This window comes from Lepisma saccharinum, chromosome 11, assembly GCF_977018435.1.
Source record: "Lepisma saccharinum chromosome 11, izLepSacc3.1, whole genome shotgun sequence".
NCBI lineage: Eukaryota > Metazoa > Arthropoda > Insecta > Zygentoma > Lepismatidae > Lepisma > Lepisma saccharinum.
The window spans coordinates 57,970,524-57,991,190 of NC_139239.1; the positions used below are offsets into that span (position 1 = coordinate 57,970,524).

The following is a 20,667-nucleotide window of genomic DNA, read 5'->3' on the forward strand; positions in this document are numbered from 1 at the left end:
CGCATGAAGCGGGAAACTGGAGTTGCAACATACATAAGATCGACGTCAACTTTTGGGGGAAACCTAGATGACAACGCATTAAGCGGATTGACGATCTTTAGTTGGACTATGTGGCTTTGATTATCTGTAACAGTTTCCCTTTTTTTTATGAAGTTCTACAGGGCACAAAGAACACACTTTTAATGAAAGTGGTTACCGGAAGTTGTCGGCTACCAGGCCAAAAGTTGCTCACTCACGGGAAATTGCTGTATCTCGAGCTCAGAGCTAGACAGATGGGTGAGTCTTCCAGGTGCCATGCATCTTGTATTTTGGAACATTCCTGCGATCATATCTTGCATTTCTCGTCTAGCACTGGTGAATATTTCCAAGGTGGCGCATTCAGCGGGGAAAGAGCTTGACCTCCCATGCACATTGACAAAGAATGTCTATGTCCAGCAGGCATTTCGGGCTGCTTCTCTCGAGTTGTCAGCAGCTCTTAGGACAAGGAAACATGGTAAGGTCCAGTTAAAATAACGTCCATGCTCTCTCCACATTTGATCTTCTCTTGTGGACTTACCCAGGTGTCTACTTCGAATTAAGCGAAACCAGTTTTGCGGAAGGGTCTTGTAAACAACTTCGTATTAAAAATTATCCGTATTTCGATTTATCCGTACTGAAATACATTATAAATCCTATCTTATCGGCTGGGGAATGGGAAGAACTTCGGATTAAAGGGTACTTCGTATTAACTAATATCGTATTAACGAGGTTTTCCTGTACTTGGAAATTATAATAAATCAAAGTAGTTCAGAATATATATAAAGTTTAATAAATATGGAGAAACTAGTACTCACCCGCAAAAAAAAAAATTCTCATTTATTTTTTTCTAGTTTCTCCATATTTATATACTACCGCATCTCTCTTTTCCCAATTATAAATATAAAGTTTAAGATGTAAGGATTCCATTGAAATTATACATGGTGCTTTAAAATACTCATATTTTCAAAATAATCCAATCATTTAAGCACAAAATCCATTTCGCCCCACAATCCTGTTGCTAAAATAATGAAAATTATGCATTTTGCATAATTTCGAGAATGTATAGACTCCCTGAAAGTGTTGCGTGGCATGTTTGCAGGCTTCACTTCTGCATGTGAGGAAAAAAATAGTTTGTCTCTAGAAACACATTTCTACATTTTATTTTTTCTTATTCTGGTAGATCCTTGGGTATGGTAGAACAGAACCTTGGCTATGTGCTCTTAGGGGCTTGAGAATTAAAACTTAAAATGCATGAACATGTGAACTGGAGAAATTTTATAACCTGTGTTTTATTGTGGGCCATGGAGCTTGAATGTAAATCTCGATTCCACCATATATTTACAAATAAATATTAATGTTCTGATTTGTTACACTTCTTGTCACAAAGGATTCCAAGGGCTGCATAATGCACTGAGCAGACCAGGCGTAAATAGGTCAATATCTGAACCTGATGATGATGGAGGGGATGGAGAGATGGATCCATACAATGAACATGGCCCAGAGGAAGACTCTCCAGACAATCAAACGTTGCTTCGATTGTTGGAAGAGAAAGAGAAGGTAAGTCATGGATAATGTACATATTTGTGATAAACAAAACATCCATAAATGTGATATAACAATGTCATTTCAGTGTGATGATGGATAATAATCTAATTTGATTTGGAAACTTTACATTTATTACATAAAATAAAAATTTCGATCCAATTTAATACATTTAATGTATGTTGTTCAGTCATGGACACTTCTGATAGGAGCGTTTAGTCAAAATCTCAGACTTCTTTTATATGATGGGAGGTTAGGTACAATTCATGGTAAAAGAAAAAAGAAGATATCAGTTCGGTGGTTATGCGGAGATAGGTAATTAACTCTGATACACTTACTATTCATTTTTCTGCGTAAGTTTTTTTCCAGCGATTGATTTAGCCACTCGTCTGGTGGCTTCGTCAGGCGTGGACTGTCTTGTTGCGGCTGGCGTGGTTCCTTCTTCTTCCGCTTGCACTTGTGGCGGTGCTAGTTGATGCAGTCCTTTCACTTTTTGTCGTTCTCGTGCGGATGTAGAGTTTCCTTCTGTTGCCGTGCCTCAGGATTTTGGCGCTGCACAAGGTGGTTCCAGACCTTGTCGTCTGCTTTCGCGGAGCAGTGTTTGTTTGCATGCATAAGCGGGCTTTTTTGCGAACGTTTGGAGTCTTTGTTTGGTTTTTTGTTGCAGAGGGGGGAGCAGGTTCGGTGCGTGCTTGTTGCAGGGGAGGAGCAGGTTGGGTGGGAGAGCATATTCCTGATGGCGGGAATCCAGGTTTTATTGAGGGTCCCGGTATTAGTGTTGAGGTCGGTGGGCACAATCACTATTGCGTAGGTTTCGCCAATGCAAGAAGTGGCGTCTACATGGTTACCTGCGCTTGTGGAGGCAAGTATGTAGGGATGACTAAGCGCCGGCTTGATGAAAGGCTCAAGGAGCATGATGCTGACCACAGACTTGGAAGGAGAAGAACATGCCTTTCTTGCCACCTCATAGATGAAAACCATAGCATAGGCTCTTCAGAAATAATCATGCAAGCAAACACTAGAAAGGTTTTCAAAAGAAACCTACGCAATAGTGACCGTGCCTGCCGACCTCAACACTAATACCGGGACCCTCAATAAAACCTGGATTCCCGCCATCAGGAATATGCACTCCCACCCAACCTGCTCCTCCCCTCCAACAAGCACCCACCCAACCTACTCCCTCCTCTGTGACAAGAAACCAAACAAAGACTCCAAACGTTCGCAAAAAAGTCTGCCAATGCACGCAAACAAACACCGCTCCGCGAAAGCAGACAACAAGATCTGGAACCACCTTGTGCAGCGCCAAAACCCCGTGGTGCGGCAACAGAAGGAAACTCTACACCCGCACGAGAACGACAAAAAGTGAAAGGACTGCATCAACTAGCGCCGCCACAAGCGCAAGGGGTAGAAGATGAAACCACGCCAGCCAAAGCAAGACAGTCCATGCCTGACGAAGCCACCAGACAAGTGGTGAAATCGATCGCTTTAAAAGAAAACTTATGCGGAAAAATGAAAAGTAAGTGTATCAGAGAAAAGAAGGTTAAAACGGCTAAAAATATGTTAAAAAATGTAAATCTTGATTTCATGATGAAGCTGTTTCCTACAGCTATGGGAAATAATCTTAGATTTGTTTCAGTTGCATGTAATGTTGAAGATTTAAATAAGTTTTATTCATTAGTGTGTTTCCGCATTATGGAGTGGTCTGGGTATTGATTTTAAAATATCTGGAATAGCAAGGGATAATATTTTGGTGACATAAATGAGAAACCTAATTTAACATGTATATTTAAAAAAAACTGGAACGTTGCTTATATTAATGTTGTTATTTATGCAAGATGGATAAGTGTATATTTTAATTGAGGGACTTTTATTAAGTACTTTTTTAATTAAAAATGGAAATATTGATAAGAAAATAAAAAATGATGCTCTTTTTTTATAAACATTCAAGAATTTTGCAATAACAGACATGCCAAGTGCAACGTTGTCAGTAATTAACACATATTTTTAAATGCAGTTGAAGTGAACTAAGTGCTGCATGTTATTAATAAAAAAAAGTATAATTTCATCATTGAAAGTAGTTGTTATTGCAATGTGCACAACACTCTCCGCATGATAATCATCCTCTGAACTACTCTTACAGATTAGTCACATGTTCCGATGTGCACGGATACAAGGGTTGGATACAACTGAAGGATTATTACTTTTTGGAAAGGAACATTTCTATGTGATAGATGGCTTTACGTTGCTCAAATCTCGAGAGATTCGAGATATTGAAAACCTGCCTTCTAACCTACATGATCCCATTCTACCTAGTCCTGGCAGTCCTCGTCGGTCTCGAGGAATGCGACAGTGCTCAAAGTTTTCTTATGAGGATATCAGGTATGTAAAACCTGCCAGTAGACCGTAGTATAGATAATAATTACACCTTTTGTTTCCACATTTGTGTGTAGACTCAAACTGAAACTACCTCTTACAACATTAAATCTTAACATGGGCTTACATGGATAGTAAATACATAGCTGTTTTCTATGTACTATGCTTATTACATGTACAAACATATATAAAATTACAAGTATGAGTTTCATATCCCCCCCAAAAAAATTGAAATTTAAGTGTTAGGCTAAGCTTCAAAGTAAAACTCAAACACTCAATGGAATAGCCTGCAGTATAGTGTCCTATCTTTCAAGAAGCCGTACATATGTAAACACTAGGTATGTGCCGATATGAAATTTTGGCCGATACTGATAAAGTACCGATATAAAATTTATCGATACCTATAACCTATTTTCTACCGATCCGGTATAAAATTAGAAATGGTCCTTGAAGAACCTGAAAGGTTCATTGACCTCCTTAATAAATGTGTATGTGAATGTATGTGTATGTGAAAGAGAAGTTGAATATTTAGATATTTACTTTTTTAGAAAGTAGGTCAGGGAGATTATCCATAAAAATTATAACAAAATGGCAAAATTTGCACTAAATTATCAGATATTTATCGATATATCGGATCGGTAAAATAATCGGTAATTTTACTGATACACCGATATGCGTATATCGGCCGATACCGATAGAGTACCGATTAATTGGTCCCATCCCTAGTAAACACTATTAGCTGAAAGATCTGTACTGTACCTTATTGAACCTCTGTTTTGTCAGTATGGACATTTGTTTTGTATTTTAAAAAATAAATAAGAAACACTATTTCTTGCAAGTCAACTAAGTGTTGTTTATGCGTAACCTGTGTTTCTGTTCCTTCAAAACAACTTGTTAACTAGCACTTATTACAGTGGAACCCCGATTTGAGGTTTTTCAGGGACCTGTGAATAAAAAACATAAAATGCGGGAAACGTAAAAAGTGGGAAAGCATAGGGGAGGGGTGACTCTCAAGTGTCAGTAAGAAACAACTTCACAATCGACTTTTAGGGTTAGGGGGTATATTGTGTCAAAAATAATTCAACAACGGTAAGGAAGTATGATTATGAATTTGTAAGGGAAGAAAGCAAGACCTGCTGTGAAAATCAGTGACGGATTAACGTGACCCACTTTTGAGGGTAGGGACAGTGGATGACTTCTTCTATCTGCCACCTATTAGATTCTATTTATGCTTTTGTTGTGTGGGATCTTCATTTACTCTGTAAACTGGTAATTAGTTGCTAGTTTTATAAGTATCAGGTAATTGGAGAGGGTGATCATTTATAGTTGAAAGTCAGGCATCTTTATGTATGATAATCAAAGTGTCCTGAATTCAGTTCACAGTGGAGACATGTAGAATGATTCAGATCCCACTTTAGCTGCATGCGTGTCCAGTTCCGATCAGCTGAACTGCATAAACAACTGAAAACAAGCTGGTAACATATGGTAACGCCACCGTTATGAACAAAAATTGAGCAAGTGATGCAAATTCTTGAACAGAAAACTTCTTAGTTTTTAATTACATATGTTTACTAAATGCTGAAAACATTCAGAACTACATAATGAAAGACAATCAGATAATAACACTATATTTACTTTCCAGTGTATGACATATTGAATAAAAAAATCTAAGGTCAAAACAAATACATCTTCTCGCAACAATGCCATTACCTGGATCGAAACAAATTGTCTCAAATTCAAGCTTTATGCTTCCTAGAGCGACTTCTGGCACTAGGTTTGCCTGAACACTCAATATAGAGAAGCCTCTAGCACGAAAGTGTTCGAATGTTGAGCGTTAACATGTGGTAACACTGTGCGTTTAAGGGTTAACACTGCAGACAAGAAGAAAGAAAAAAAAATCACAAACAAACCCCCTCCCCGCTTTTCTTTTTCATTCCTGTCAACTACGAAGGATTCCGTAAACCTCTGTGAGCAAAGAAGCGAATGGTGATCAAATCCTGTTGTCAATTTTTCACTCGGAGGGTTGAGGGCGAACATCTGTTTTGTCCAAATTCTAAGGAAGGTACCATCCCAGATGGCACATAAGCTTATGGCAAGTTTGCTATAGCTTCCTTTTAGCTTGTGAAAGGAAGCTTGTCATGGCAAGCTCGACGTAAGCCTGATGCATGTGATAACTAGTGTGATAGGATGCATTTTTAAAAAATAAAACAATAGACACACCCATTTAATATAACAATAAAGATACTTATTAAACATAAACAATAGTGACAAAATGAAATAAAACCGAAATACAGTGGAATAAATTCCAGTGCGAATAAAGCATCAAAGCTTTTATTCCATGCAGCATACACTAGATGGCAGTGCGACTCAAATGTTAAACAAACATAAGTTTTAGTAACATCAGTAAGGATAACTTTGATTGTAATTAGTGAAAAAATGTGTTTTATTATCCTTTGAAAAGTGTGTGAATATTGAAGTTTCAACGAAGATCAGAAAATAAAATGTGGTGAATAAAAGTGAAACTCCCATGATAAATACTTTTATCCCAGACTATATAATCAGGAGCTAAGTACTGCAAAGAAAAATTGAATATCAGTGTATAGTTAGAGATTGTTTGATTATTGATTAGTTCATTGAACTCTTCATCCTAACTATTGCCTATTTTGGGGAGGACGAAAAGTTTCTATAAATTGCAAAGAGAAACTTTGACGTTACAAACATGGGTGTTTGTTCTTAATTAGCTCCAATTGTTTCTAGTTTTGCTATTATGAATGTAAGTGTATACAATGTACATTACAGCCATGTTTATACAGATATATATAAATTTAGCGTAAAGATACATGTTATCGCTTACTTCGAGCATTGCATTCTGTAAGCTTACAGCTAGTTATGAAAAGCTTGATGCAAGCATGCCTTGGCAAGCTTGCTGCAACTTCCAATTGTAGTAACTAGATTGCTTAATGCAAGCTTGCATTCAGCTAATAGCTTGACATGGCGAGCTTGCTGCTAGCTACTTAGCTTGCCATGGTAAGCTTGCTTCATGCTTGCAGCAAGCTGTCTGTGCTATCTGGGATTTAGCGAGAATCGGTTTGGCAACAGTGTGCTTCTTGTCTGATCCTGAGGCAGAAGAATCGGCCCATTCTATCTACCAAGAATGCAAAAAGTGCTGTTTTCCCTTCCTGTCCGTCAAGGAAGGTGCGACAAATGCAAGTTGTACCCTGCTTCCCCCCCCCCCCCAGCTTCCAGTGACCATGCCTCTTCGCTCCCTCCTCTCGCACGAAAGCCTAACATCTGGAAGTTCAAGGTCGAGTGTTGAATGAACCGGCTGCAAAAGCAAGAAAAAGTTGCGTAGTCAACAGAACAGGTTTCTGCCAAATTTTAAGACATCGTCATGGCTTGAAAAACGTATAAAGCGGGAAACGGAAGTTAGAGCGAACGTAAGATCGAGATGTACATCCTATTATTTAACACTGCCTTTTGCCGGGGCCTGACTGGATGAACGTATTAAGCGGGAAAACTTATAATACGGAAAATTGGGGTTCCACTGTATATGCCATTTGATTATTCTAGTTATCACAAATCTTATATACATACAAGGAAGCAGGAAGTGTGATTTTTCATATTTTGATTAATTTTCCTGACTTTTGTTAAGTTTAAGTATGCCAAAGTTTGTAAATATGGTAGAAGTTAATTTAATTATTAAGTTATGTGATAAATGTGACTTAACCAAAGATAGAACCTGGATGCTAGAGCATTCTGAGATACCAAGTCAATATCTGTCCTTAACACATTGTGTTTATGAGTTGGTAGTTGATTAGAGATATGTGCTTTTACTAACACACTTCTGTACGAGATATTCAAAATATTACTTGCGAAACTGTCTTTATAAAAATAGTTCAGATCTCTCTACATTCAGAATAACTTGTTACTTTTCTATTGCAGGGAAGTACACAAACGGAGGTACTTGCTACAGCCTATTGCATTAGAGGTATTCTCTGCTGATGGAAGAAATTACTTGTTGGCTTTCCCCCGGAAAGTACGTAACAAGATATATCAAAGGTGAGTAGTGTGTTTGAATTAACTGGTAATCATAGACTACTGCATTCTTTTCTTTTATATGTAGCTTTAGTTACTGTTACTGCCCAGTTTTATTCACACTTTGACAGACAATGTGAGGTGAATATGAAATACTAATAGAAGTGTTTATAATAATCTGCTACAATTTGTTTTTCAAGTGGAACTATTTTTATTCAGAGACTTGAAACATAAGATTGATGTAAATTAACAAGAAAATAACACTGAACATAATGCTTTCTTGATGGATTTAAATTAAATTGAATGCATTTTGTCTAGTTTTGAGCTGATCGTGTATTTTTTTTTATTGTCAGTACTCGTATGTGGTTCAATGTACTAGTTTCTTCTTTTAAATCCATTAGATTTGAAGATTACAAACACAAAGTTTGTGAAACCATCACCGGTAATAGAAAGAAATATACTGTTTGATTTTAAATACCGGTATATTTTCCAGCACAATGCATAAACCAGCATGTTCGGTACAAACCTTCCAATAAGAAAGGCTCATAAGTCCGCAGGTAATGTACTGACAAAAAATTTGTCCATGTCAAGGGAAAGAGAACTTCTCGAGTTTCTATGGTGACAAATGGCACTGCTGTTGTCCTGCTCACCTGATAATGAAAAGTGCACAGATCGATTGATTTAATGGTGATTTATTGATATCTACAAAAACTTAGTCCCCTCAGTATTATATCACAAACAGTATGTTAGTAAATGTTCTATGGAATGACTTGTTAACCATTCTTATTTGTAGTCTTGGTGCTGGGCCCCCTGCATTTTTGGGACATGCGGAATTTTATTATTCTATTACTTCAGTAGTTACACATTTTTTGTGTTGTAAATAACTTTTAACCTGAACTTTTCGCTTCCTAGGTTTATGACTGTTGCTACAGCTATTGCAGATAGCGCTCAACAGTCTGTTGCTGGCCAGAAAAGAACAGCAAATGTAGAACAGGGTGCAGGCATCCTTTCCAGTCTCATTGGAGAAACATCTGTCACTCAGCGATGGGTGGTAAGTTCACTTTCTTATTTTATATAAATTACTAAATGTGACACTTTACATGGCAGGTATATGCTGGATGGGTTCTCACTCACATGGAAATCTTAGAATACAGTGGAACCACAATTTTATGTACTTCCGCTATACCTGGAAAAGTCAGGGAAATCAAGTATTTTTCAATATTTGTAAATGGAAAGAAAATCCACCTTTTTTCTAGAACCAGTTTCTTCATTGGAGAAATTCTACATGAAAATGTTTTCACACTTTATTTTTGTTCATTTACTTTTAACAATGTTGGCTAAATCAATATAGTGGAAATTCAATTTTACTTTTTTCAGGGCACCAAGCTAAAAAAAAACTTGAAATCGAGGAAAATTTTATAACATTTTGCTATGTTGGGACCATTATCAGGGTTGCTATGCATCTGGAAAACTTGGAAAACAGGGAAATGTCAGGGAAATTGGCTTGTCATGGAATTTTGCAGATCATCTGGAATTTACGTGCATCTTGGAGTATACAAGAGAGAAAAGTTACAAAATGAACAAGCAGTTCACTTCCACTTCCAAATTCAGTTCTTGTGATTCCACTCCCAAAAAAGATTCAGTTTAGAAACTTGTTTCTTTCGTTCTTATGATTCTCTGCCTTGTGCAAAATTATGGTTCCTTTGAATTTCTGTAATAAATTTTCACTTTTATAATACAAGGAATTAGAAAGAATATCAAAGTAAAAACTCACAATCCAGATATCTGATTGATAACTAAAGTACATTGACAATATAATCATAATTATGAGAAAGGTTGGTGAAGATGAGGTTATCGTCTATTATTTTATAGATCTTAGTGTTGTTGGCATTTCCCATAGAATTGCTATATGCAACAAAATTTCTCCAGGTGGCTGTGTACTTATAAATGTAAGCAAAAAAGCGGCATTTTCTACGACACTATAAATCCACCAGAAAATGAAAAATTGTGTATGGTTTATGAACTTTTTCTGTTGTTTTTCTATTGTAGAGATCTGTTGTGGTGAAATAATGTACCTCTGTTACCTTAGCCAGAAGGTTAGATGCACGTGATTGTAGCACCCAATACATTTGATGCCGATCGTAATTTTACATTTTACTCTTCGAATTTTCACATGTTCTTGTGTGTGTGTAGAATGAAATTTGCTAAAAAGAGTTGTGAAAGTGAATATTCATAATTATTAGGGGCATGCATATTTCGTTTTTGACGAAAAAACGAAATTTGAAAAAACACATTGTAGTGTTAATTGTTCATGTTTTTGAAAGGTGTGAGGCACATTTTTCTACCCTGTTTTGTCACGAAATAATGTGAAATGAAGTGCAAAAAGCGAAATTAACTCTTAAACTCGAAATTCAGGGTTTATTCACCGACGCTACACCTTCCGAGGTTTGATTTATCCTGAGAGTTATGCAATTCCCGGAAAATTGATTAATTCTGCTGTTAATATTGGAGAAGGAAAAATGGACTCCTTTACACAAAAATAAACTTAATACTCTGATAACTACATAAATGTGCTATTAGAAGGGGTAAGTTTATTTTGTGTAATAAGTGCACTTTTTAAATCAAATTTTGGATTATATTCACAATTTTAAAACCAAAATGTCATTTTATATGGCACTTTTGATGTGATTATTCACCGCTATAACACCAATATTTTATTTTATTTACTGCTTTTGAATCTGAAATTGACTCCATTTTTGTACCGAAAATTTTATTTTTTATTTACCAAAAATATGTGCCTCTAATAATTATCAATGGATTATATATTTAATCAGGGTGGTGACAAATCTGGAAAACCTGGAAAAGTCAGGGAATTTTGTCTTTATTGCCTTTATTAATGGAATGAATGTGCCAGTCGTTTTCTTTGAAAGATGTTATGTAGTTTTGCATGGAAACAGAAAATCTTGGGCCCCTTTTATGCACAACACAACCACAGTGCCAGAACAGAAACCAGTGATGGGAGAGGGGAGGGAGAAAGAAATTTCCGGAGGGGCAGGAAAATTTTTATAAACCTCTAAATATCATGTGGAAAATGCATTGAATTATCATTTTTCTTGTCTGTATGGAAGTACTAAGGGGACAGAACAGTCAACAGATGGAGGGAAGGGGAGGAGGGGCATTACTACTGTGGCACTGTCGGATAGTTGTTGAACGTCGTGGCATTGCATTTTGTCGGACATTCTGAAGGAACATGGAAACAAAAAGGCCGCTATGCAACTCTGTAATTTTTTGAATGTTGTGGTACATCATTTGTCGGATGAGCATTTAGGCCATTGATGCATACGATTTTTGTCGGATATCACCATCTGACTGATGTTGAACTTCGACAAAATGTTCACTACAACGTGCGACAAAAATTGCATGCATGGCGTTCTTATGGAATTGATTTTTGTTGGATGTCTTCGGACTGCAACATCTGACAAAAATTCCATGCTTAAACAGAGCCTTGTACATCTGAGTTTGTCTAGTGTGGTCAACATTTCATTGTACAAACGTTTTGGTTCCTTATATGGATGCGATTTTTGTCGAACGTAGCAGTTCGATACTTGTCATTCTGCGAAATCCAACAAAATCACATGCATTGCGCTCTCATGAATCTGATGTTGCTTGGATGTTCCAGTGTGATACTTTTTTTGTCGTTTACGACATTTCTCGGATGCAACATCCAACAAAAGTGGAGCCTTAGTCTGCTGCACCACTGGAAATATGCTGCTGGAATTTTATTACTCTTCTGGTATTGTTGTAGGACTTATGCTTGGGAATGAATGAGGATGAAAAAGCTAACACTGCCCTCTTAAATAATAGACTGAGTCCCTAAGACAATGGACAATGTGCGCTCTTGAATCTCAGCACAGGGTAGTTGCAACAGTCAGCAGATGAGAGTTATGGCATCTCATCTTTGCGTTTGATGTCCGTGTGTTGCTGGAAAAATGCGAAAAGTTTTCAGTCGTTTGATCTGTTGAAATTTTTTAGATTTCGTCACCATGAAACACAAAAGGGCATGGATAGTTCAAGCCCAAAAGAGAACATGAATTGTGAACTCGTAGTTTCAAAGATGAAAAGACTTGTAGTGTGATGGATCAGCGAGAGGTGGCTTCAACAGCAAGTTTTTAAGGATACAGACAGGAGGAATGAAGAGGAAGTGCTAACCATAATTTGAATAATATAAGTGCTCAGTGATTTTGATAGTGAGTCTTGTTTAAGTGTTGAGAGCTGTCAAATGTATGGCCTTATTAGCATCAATCATTACAAATTTAAAAGTACAGCGCTGAACTATACAACCGTGAGTAATATTTCTCAATGTGTTATATTAGCTTGTATCTTGTGTTGTGTTAGTTTTTAAGTATTGTTACATTTTTGAATCTTCACCGAGACAATCAGGTCATTCTCTGTGAATCCCTGTATCTGGACCTTTCCACGTAAATCAGGTGAAGGAGACTTACCAAGGGCTTCCTCATAATTGTTTGTTAATTAGAAATTCAGAAATGAAAGTTTGTAAAAGGTTATTTTCATCTTTGCTTTGCACAGTAAATTAGGTTTTGTGAAAAGCTGAAAATCCTGTTCGTAGCTTGAACGAAAGCAGTAAGCTCTTTCTTAAGCTAAATACAACTTTTAATGTTATACTGGCTCACTTAATCTTATTCAATGTAGAAAAGCGTACAAAGCTTTTCTTTCATCAACCAGGCCTAATACTGGTTTTGCACAGGTTAACATTCATTTCCAAAAAGATGCCTCCCTGATGGCGCAGTGGAGGCACATAGTGGTTCAGATCCCACTTTAAACTGTAGGTCCAGTCCCGATTAGCCTTACTGTGCATAAAGTGGACTTAAAACCAGGGACCTGTAACGTAACCCAACTTGTAACGCTGTCAAGTTACGAACAGAACTATCGATATGCGTTACAATGGCATTGGCGTTCCACACAGTACCGGACAGATTGGACCTACCTACAACCTGGGTAAATTAGGCATACCGTTACTCAACGACCCATTCGCTTCAGGTACTGAGTGGAACGGGTACGATCGTACCCGTACATACTGTACCTGAACGGTAGCTACCGGGTACGAAATGGAACCACAAGTTGGTAACCGGTACTGAAGCACTATGACCAGCGCTTGTTATTAAAATACCGGTACGTGGATAGAAATGGATGAACCGGGTAACATTTGTAACAGGAACTTACAGTACGTATCATAACATACTGAGGGTATCCGAATTAAGTTTACTGTCAATCAAAATTCCACAGCAGCAAATGGAATACTGATAAATATACACTTCGTTGTTTAAAAAAATATTATAATAACTTTAGAAAAAACTAATGCGTGATCTTTCTGGATAATTATTTATCCGAAAAATATGTATAAATACTATCTAGTTTATCTTTCATTAATTTGTTAATAATGGTATCAGCTATGCAAAAATTTCGAAGACGTCACTCTGGCAAACTATTAACAATAGATACAATTAGTTTAACAAGCTCATGTAGAATATACTAATTACAACGACCTGCCCAGAAGGTCGATATTCGTCCTTCAGGCAACCTGTTCCTAGGAGGCATGCGCAGTAGGCACCATTACGTTTAGAACAAGAAGTGAAGTGAAATTGAGTTTGATGGTAGATTATGCTAATTAGAGCACGGCAAATCAACATGATTGTGGAAAACCGGAAGTTGATGGATGCCATATTGAAAAATATTACTTCTTAAGATAGAGACGTGAAATTCGGTTTGACGGTAGCTTATGCTAATTAGAGCATAAATCAACTTGATTGTGGAAAATCGGAAGTTGATGGACGCCATATTGAAAAGTGTCACTTTTTAAGATGGAGAAGTGAAACTCGGTTCAACGGTAGCTTATGCTAATTAAAGCATGGCAAATCAACATGATTGTGGAAAAACGGAAGTTGATGGATGCCATATTGAAAAATGTTACTTCTTAAGATAGAGACGTGAAATTCGGTTTGACGGTAGCTTATGCTAGAGCACGATAAATCAACATGATTGTGGAAAACCGGAAGTTGATGGACGCCATATTGAAAAGTGTTACTTTTTAAGATAGAGAAGTGAAACTCGGTTCAACGGTAGCTTATGCTAATTAAAGCACGGCAAATCAACATGATTGTGAAAAACCAGAAGTTGATGGACGCCATATTGAAAAGTGTTACTTTTTAAGATAGAGAAGTGAAACTCGGCTTGGTGGTAGCTTATGGTAATTAGAACATGGCAAATCAACGTGATTGTGGAATACCGGAAGTTGGTGGACGCCATATTGAAAAACTTTAATTCTTAAGATAGAGAATTGAAACTCTGTTTGATGGTAGTTTAGGGGAATTAGAGCATGGCAAATAATAAGATTCTTAAAAACCGGAGGTTGCTGGTCGCGATATTGAAAAACCTTAATTCGTAAGATAGAGAATTGAAACTCGGTGTGACGGTAGCTTATGCTATGTGGAAAACCGGAAGTTGATGGATTCCATATTGAAAAATGTTACTTCTTACGATAGAGAAATGAAATTCGGTTCAACGGTAGCTTATGCTAATTAAAGCATGGCAAATCAACATGATTGTGGAAAACCGGAATTTGATGGACGCCATATTGAAAAATGTTACTTTTTAAGATAGAGAAGTGAAACTTGGCTTGGTGGTAGCTTATTCTAATTAGAACATGCCAAATCAACATGATTGTGGAAAACCGGAAGTTGATGGACGCCATATTGAAAAATGTTACTTCTTAAGATAGAGAAGTGAAACTCTGTTTGATGGTAGTTTAGGGGAATTAGAGCATGGCAAATAATAAGATTCTTAAAAACCGGAGGTTGCTGGTCACCATTATAAAAAACCTTAATTCGTAAGATAGAACATTGAAACTCTGTTTGATGGTAGTTTAGGGGAATTAGAGCATGGCAAATAATAAGATTCTTAAAAACCAGAGGTTGCTGGTTGCCATATTGAAAAACCTTAATTCGTAAGATAGAGAATTGAAACTCGGTGTGACGGTAGCTTATGCTAATTAAAGCATGGCAAATCAACATGATTGTGGAAAACTGGAAGTTGATGGACACCATATTGAAAAATGCTACTTCTTAAGATAGAGAAGTGAAATTCCATTTGGTGGTAGATCTTGGTAATTAGTGTATGTTAAATCAACATGATTGTGGAAAACCGAAATTTAATGGATGCCATATTTAAAAATGTTATTTCTTCATTGAGGAGTGAAATTCGGTTTGGTGATATTATGGACATTACTGCATTGGAATTCAACATGATTATGGAAAATCGGACGTTATCGGAAAATTTTACTTTAATATTCCTCTTTTCCTTTGGTCATTGCTTATAGTAATTAGAACATGGTAAAATTTATATGATATTATAAAACCGGAAATCGATGGACGGCATAATGGAAAATGCATTTTATTAAGATGAAGAAGTGAAATTTGGTTAGATTATTGAGCTTGGTAATTCGAACATGGACAATGCATATGCTGTTGTAAAACTGGAAGTTGATGGACGCCATCTTGAAAAAGAAATACTTTTGAGTGTCGATTTAGTCTTTATTTATTAAAAATAAATATGAATGAAATTAATTATAAATTACTGCAACTTTTACCAATCACGTCGACGATGGTGAGTGATGATTAGATGAAATTCATGAATGTGAATTGACACTCACATAGAACACCTATGTCAAACCTGGGACTCTAACCCGGCACTTCGTCAACTATAGCACTTTTACATTGATTGATAATAGTAGCCCTACAGGTACAAATTGACATTTATATTTTACATCTAATCTCTCACTTTTACTCGTTCCAATCGAGAAGTACAAGTTACAATTCAATGCTTTGTGACGTGTTAAAAATTTGGTGCTTACTTGTGTGTCACAAAGTGGGCATTATCGTAAGTCAATTATTGGAGTTACAACAAAAAATAAATAATTATCTATACTACTGATGATATTTGTTCCAATGAATTAATGACATGAGTTTTGACTATTTGAAGTGCGAATATGTAAATCACTTGCAAGAACACGTGACTGATTATTTTATGTAATTAGGAAGGCTGGTGATTACATGAAATTGAAGAATGGATATGTCAAGTTTGGACTTGAATCAAAAAGTTAGGTGGCGAGTCTTTAATAAATAAAGACTAAATCGACACTCAAAAGTATTTCTTTTTCAAGATGGCGTCCATCAACTTCCAGTTTTACAACAGCATATGCATTGTCCATGTTCGAATTACCAAGCTCAATAATCTAAATGAATTTCACTTCTTCATCTTAATAAAATGCATTTTCCATTATGCTGTCCATCGATTTCCGGTTTTATAATATCATATAAATTTTACCATGTTCTAATTACTATAAGCAATGACCAAAGGAAAAGAGGAATATTAAAGTAAAATTTTCCGATAACGTCCGATTTTCCATAATCATGTTGAATTCCAATGCAGTAATGTCCATAATATCACCAAAACGAATTTCACTCCTCTATCTGAAGAAATAACATTTTTAAATATGGCATCCATCAACCTCAGGTTTTCCAGAATCATGTTGATTTGTAATGCTCTAATTAGCATAAGCTACCGTTGAACCGAGTTTCACTTCTCTATCTTAAGAAGTAACATTTTTCAATTTGGCGTCCATCCACTTCCGGTTTTCCACAATCATGTTGATTTAACATACACTAATTAGCAAGATCTACCACCAAATCGAATTTCACTTCCCTATCTCAAGAAGTAACGTTTTTCAATATGGCATCCATCAACTTCCGGTTTTCCACAATCATGTTGATTTAACATACACTAATTACCAAGATCTACCACCAAATCGAATTTCACTTCTCTATCTTAAGAACTAACGTTTTTCAATATGGCGTCCATCAACTTCCGGTTTTCCACAATCATGTTGATTTAACATACACTAATTAGCAAGATCTACCACCAAATCGAATTTCACTTCCCTATCTCAAGAAGTAACGTTTTTCAATATGGCGTCCATCAACTTCCGGTTTTCCACAATCATGTTGATTTAACATACACTAATTACCAAGATCTACCACCAAATGGAATTTCACTTCTCTATCTTAAGAGGTAACACTTTTCAATATGGCGTCTAATTTCCAGTTTTACCAAAATCATATTGATTGGCAATGCCAGGTCAACCCGAATTTAAGATCTGTAACTTAGATGGCAACATTTCTCAATATGGCGTACATTAACTTTCCATTATTTCCACATGTATCAGTTGGTAATATTCTAATTACATATACTATCATCATGTCGAACTCTCAATATCTTGCTTGAAAAGATTTTTTTTTAATATGTTGGCATCACCTTGCACCCTAATATTACGTGTATTGGTTATATAAAAGTAACATTATTAATAACAAATCTCACGATTCCATATTTATTTTTATATATATATATTGCCTACAACCTCCATTAATATTAGTTATTATCGATTTTTCGGGAAAGATATTTAGAGAAAGGAAAGGAGGTGTTTGTAGTATTTGTAGACCTGGAGAAAGCCTTTGATAGAGTGAATTGGGTTAAACTTTTAGAAATTCTGAAGAAAATTGGTGTAGATTGGAAAGAGAGAAGACTTCTAAGCAACTTATACATGAATCAACGAGTTAAAGTGAGAACAGGAGACGAAATGACAGAAGGCTGTGAAATTGGAAGAGGAGTACGACAAGGATGCTGCCTATCGCCTACTTTGTGTAATATCTATTTAGAAGATATAGTGAAAAATTGTTTCCAGGGAACAGGAGGTGTCAAATTGGGAGGAAGAAGAATAAACTGCATAAGATTTGCTGATGACATGGCATTATTCGCTGAGGATGAAATAACCATAAATAGTATGTTAGAAGAGTTAAACAGCAGCTGTGAGCAGTATGGGATGAAGATTAATGTAAAGAAGACAAAGGCAATGGTTATAGGACGGAAACCAAGGAATATTAATGTGAGAGCAAACAGTGAAAGAATCCAGCAAGTGGATAGCTTCATGTACCTCGGATGCACTATAAGCAGTGACATGAGCTGCAACCAAGAAGTGAAAATGAGAATCGCAATAGCAAAAGAAGCTTTCAATAGAAGAAAAAATGTTTTTTGTGGACCCATGGACATAGGTCTAAGGAAGAGATTAGTGAAATGTTTCGTGTGGAGTGTAGCATTATATGGTGCAGAAACCTGGACGTTGAGAAGAAATAAAGAGAAACGACTCGAAGCTTTTGAAATGTGGACATGGCGAAAAATGGAGCGTGTAAAATGGACGGACAAGGTAAGAAACGAAGCCGTACTGAAAAGAGTTGGTGAAAAAAGATCTATACTGGAGACCATCAAGAAGAGGAAAAGAAACTGGTTAGGACACTGTCTAAGAAGAAACTGCCTGCTAAGAGATGCCTTGGAGGGAATGGTTGAAGGAAGAAAAGTCAGTGGAAGAAAGAGATACCAGCTTATGGATGATATTAAATTAACTGGGTCGTATGCTATTACGAAGCGTAAGGCAGAGAACAGGGAAAGCTGGAGATTGCAGTGAAAAACCTGCCAATTAGGCAGAAAACAATGAATGAATGAATGAATGAATCGATTTTTCAAGAATTCAGCAATGAAAGTTTTAAAATGAAGAGTTACGTGACATATATTTTCTGATCCATTCAATACCCATTTGATTTGTTGAAAATAGGTTTTGTTACAATTGTACCCGATCCCAAAGTTTCAGGTTTACCCATCATGAATTTGTACCGGTATGATTGTAAGGAGAGGTACGTACCGTAACGGAACCGGCATTCACAGAAGGAGCAAGTTCCATGCTTTCTGGTACGGGTATTTTAACGTTCCACTCTGTGTACCCAAAGCTGTCATCCCCGAAGCACTCTCGGGTACGAACGGAACGGTATAGCAGAAGCATTTCTGTTCGCCTTACCAAGAGGTTCTGGTATTTTCCTTGGAATGGTCCACGGCACTTGGGCCGGTACGCGGTACCCGGTATGGAAATAACGCGGAACGGTGACAAATACCAATGAATTGTGTTACGTTACAGGTCCCTGCTTAAAACAGCAAATCAATCAACCAATCATTTACAATGACATGGAACTGTAATTCCATGTCAAGAAGAATCCAAGAAATCGGGATATACAAGTATATGGAATAATGTCACGAAAAAGTTAGAGAAATCTGCATTGGTAAGCATCATATAAATTTGACAAGTGCATGATGCTCCCAACCTAAAGTTTTCTGCAACACTCATATGGCAATTCAACCCCCCCCCCCCTCTTTCGGTCCTGTCTGTTTAAACTCTTGGAATGTCCAATGTTAAGAAATAAAATTATAATAAATACATAAATATTTTAATATCATAATTACTCGAATCATTCAATCCTAAAAGCATATCACTTTCTTCTGTAATTGAAGTTTCTCTGCCAGACCTGCTAAATTTTCACTTTTCATCTACTGATTTATACGAGGGCATCCATAAAGTAAGTTCCAATTAGTAGGGACCTTGATTTTTCGCAAACGCGATAACAGTGAAAAATGTCAATTGCTGCGAAGTAGTGTTTATGAATGTGCAGTGATGTGTGAACACATTTTTCACTCGTTCGAAATAGCGAAATAACAAGAATTTGGCATTAAATGTGAATTGTGTGCTTTTTCACTAATTTTAAAAATTGCTTAAACAACGAAAAATACCTCGAAATCCAACATGCATGTCTTTTTTAGGCTGAAAGGAACAAAATGTGCCATATTTGTGTATCTAGAACACACAAGTTTTCCAACATTTTATCCAAATGAAAAATATAGGTTAGTGTGGGATACGAAAAGTTGGGACCGGGATCTGGAAAAATATTTCCCATCCCGATTCAGACTTCAGGAAATTACTTCCCGACTTTTCAAAATCCTGAGCAGTTGGGAAATACTGAATGATCATTTTAAAAAGTTGTTAATTCTCGACGTTTTCTGCATTGTAAGTGTCTGAAACTTATCAGAAATTGTTAGGTTTTTTTTTTTCCAGAAATGCAAAAACAATCACTTTAGGTTAAAATGACATGTAGAATTCGAGATTTCCAGAGCTTCGGGAAATTTTGAACATTTCCCATCCTGAAAATTTCCAGATTTTGTCAGGAAATTGCGATTTTTTCTCGTCCCGACCAAAAAGATTCTGTTCCGCACACCCCTAGAAAACTATAATGCATATTGTACGTGGAATAATTCCGACAGCCACATTCAATCAAATGTTTTCCAGGATTTTCTCAACTTCTATCAGAACAATTTGTACCACAGAGCAAAGTAGCAGGGTTCACACAGAAGCCGCATCATCAGTATTGTCACACGAGAAGTGTTTTGAATCACCAAGCTAAGTGGTGCGATTTTGGTGGAGATTAAGTCTCACCTACCACCACAGGGGATTCGTAACATCGGCATTTGTCGAGTGAGAATAATGAAAAATAACTTCCTCAAAAATCCGATCCAACATATCAAACTGTTACGAAAACACATACACCACGTGACCTATAATTTAAAACAGTAGTTTAAAAACACCATGAAGGTATAATTTTAAGTATATTTGCCACAAAATGAGCTGAAATGAAAGTGTGAATTTTGGGAGATATAACACTGAATTGTGAAAATAAATAAATAAGAAGAGAA

At 36.5% G+C, this 20,667-nt stretch overlaps 1 protein-coding gene across 2 annotated transcripts in view; it reads left to right on the forward strand.

Moving 5' to 3' along the window:
• The window catches only part of bchs (WD repeat and FYVE domain containing 3 bchs), a 154,200-nt gene that overhangs the window by 88,876 nt on the left and 44,657 nt on the right, over window positions 1–20,667 (forward strand). For both annotated transcript variants that reach the window (XM_083131159.1, XM_083131160.1), the window contains exons 41-44: window positions 1,406–1,575; window positions 3,701–3,939; window positions 7,876–7,992; window positions 8,881–9,019. In XM_083131159.1, coding sequence (XP_082987285.1) covers window positions 1,406–1,575; window positions 3,701–3,939; window positions 7,876–7,992; window positions 8,881–9,019 — 665 coding nt within the window. The remainder of the gene's footprint in view (window positions 1–1,405; window positions 1,576–3,700; window positions 3,940–7,875; window positions 7,993–8,880; window positions 9,020–20,667) is intronic.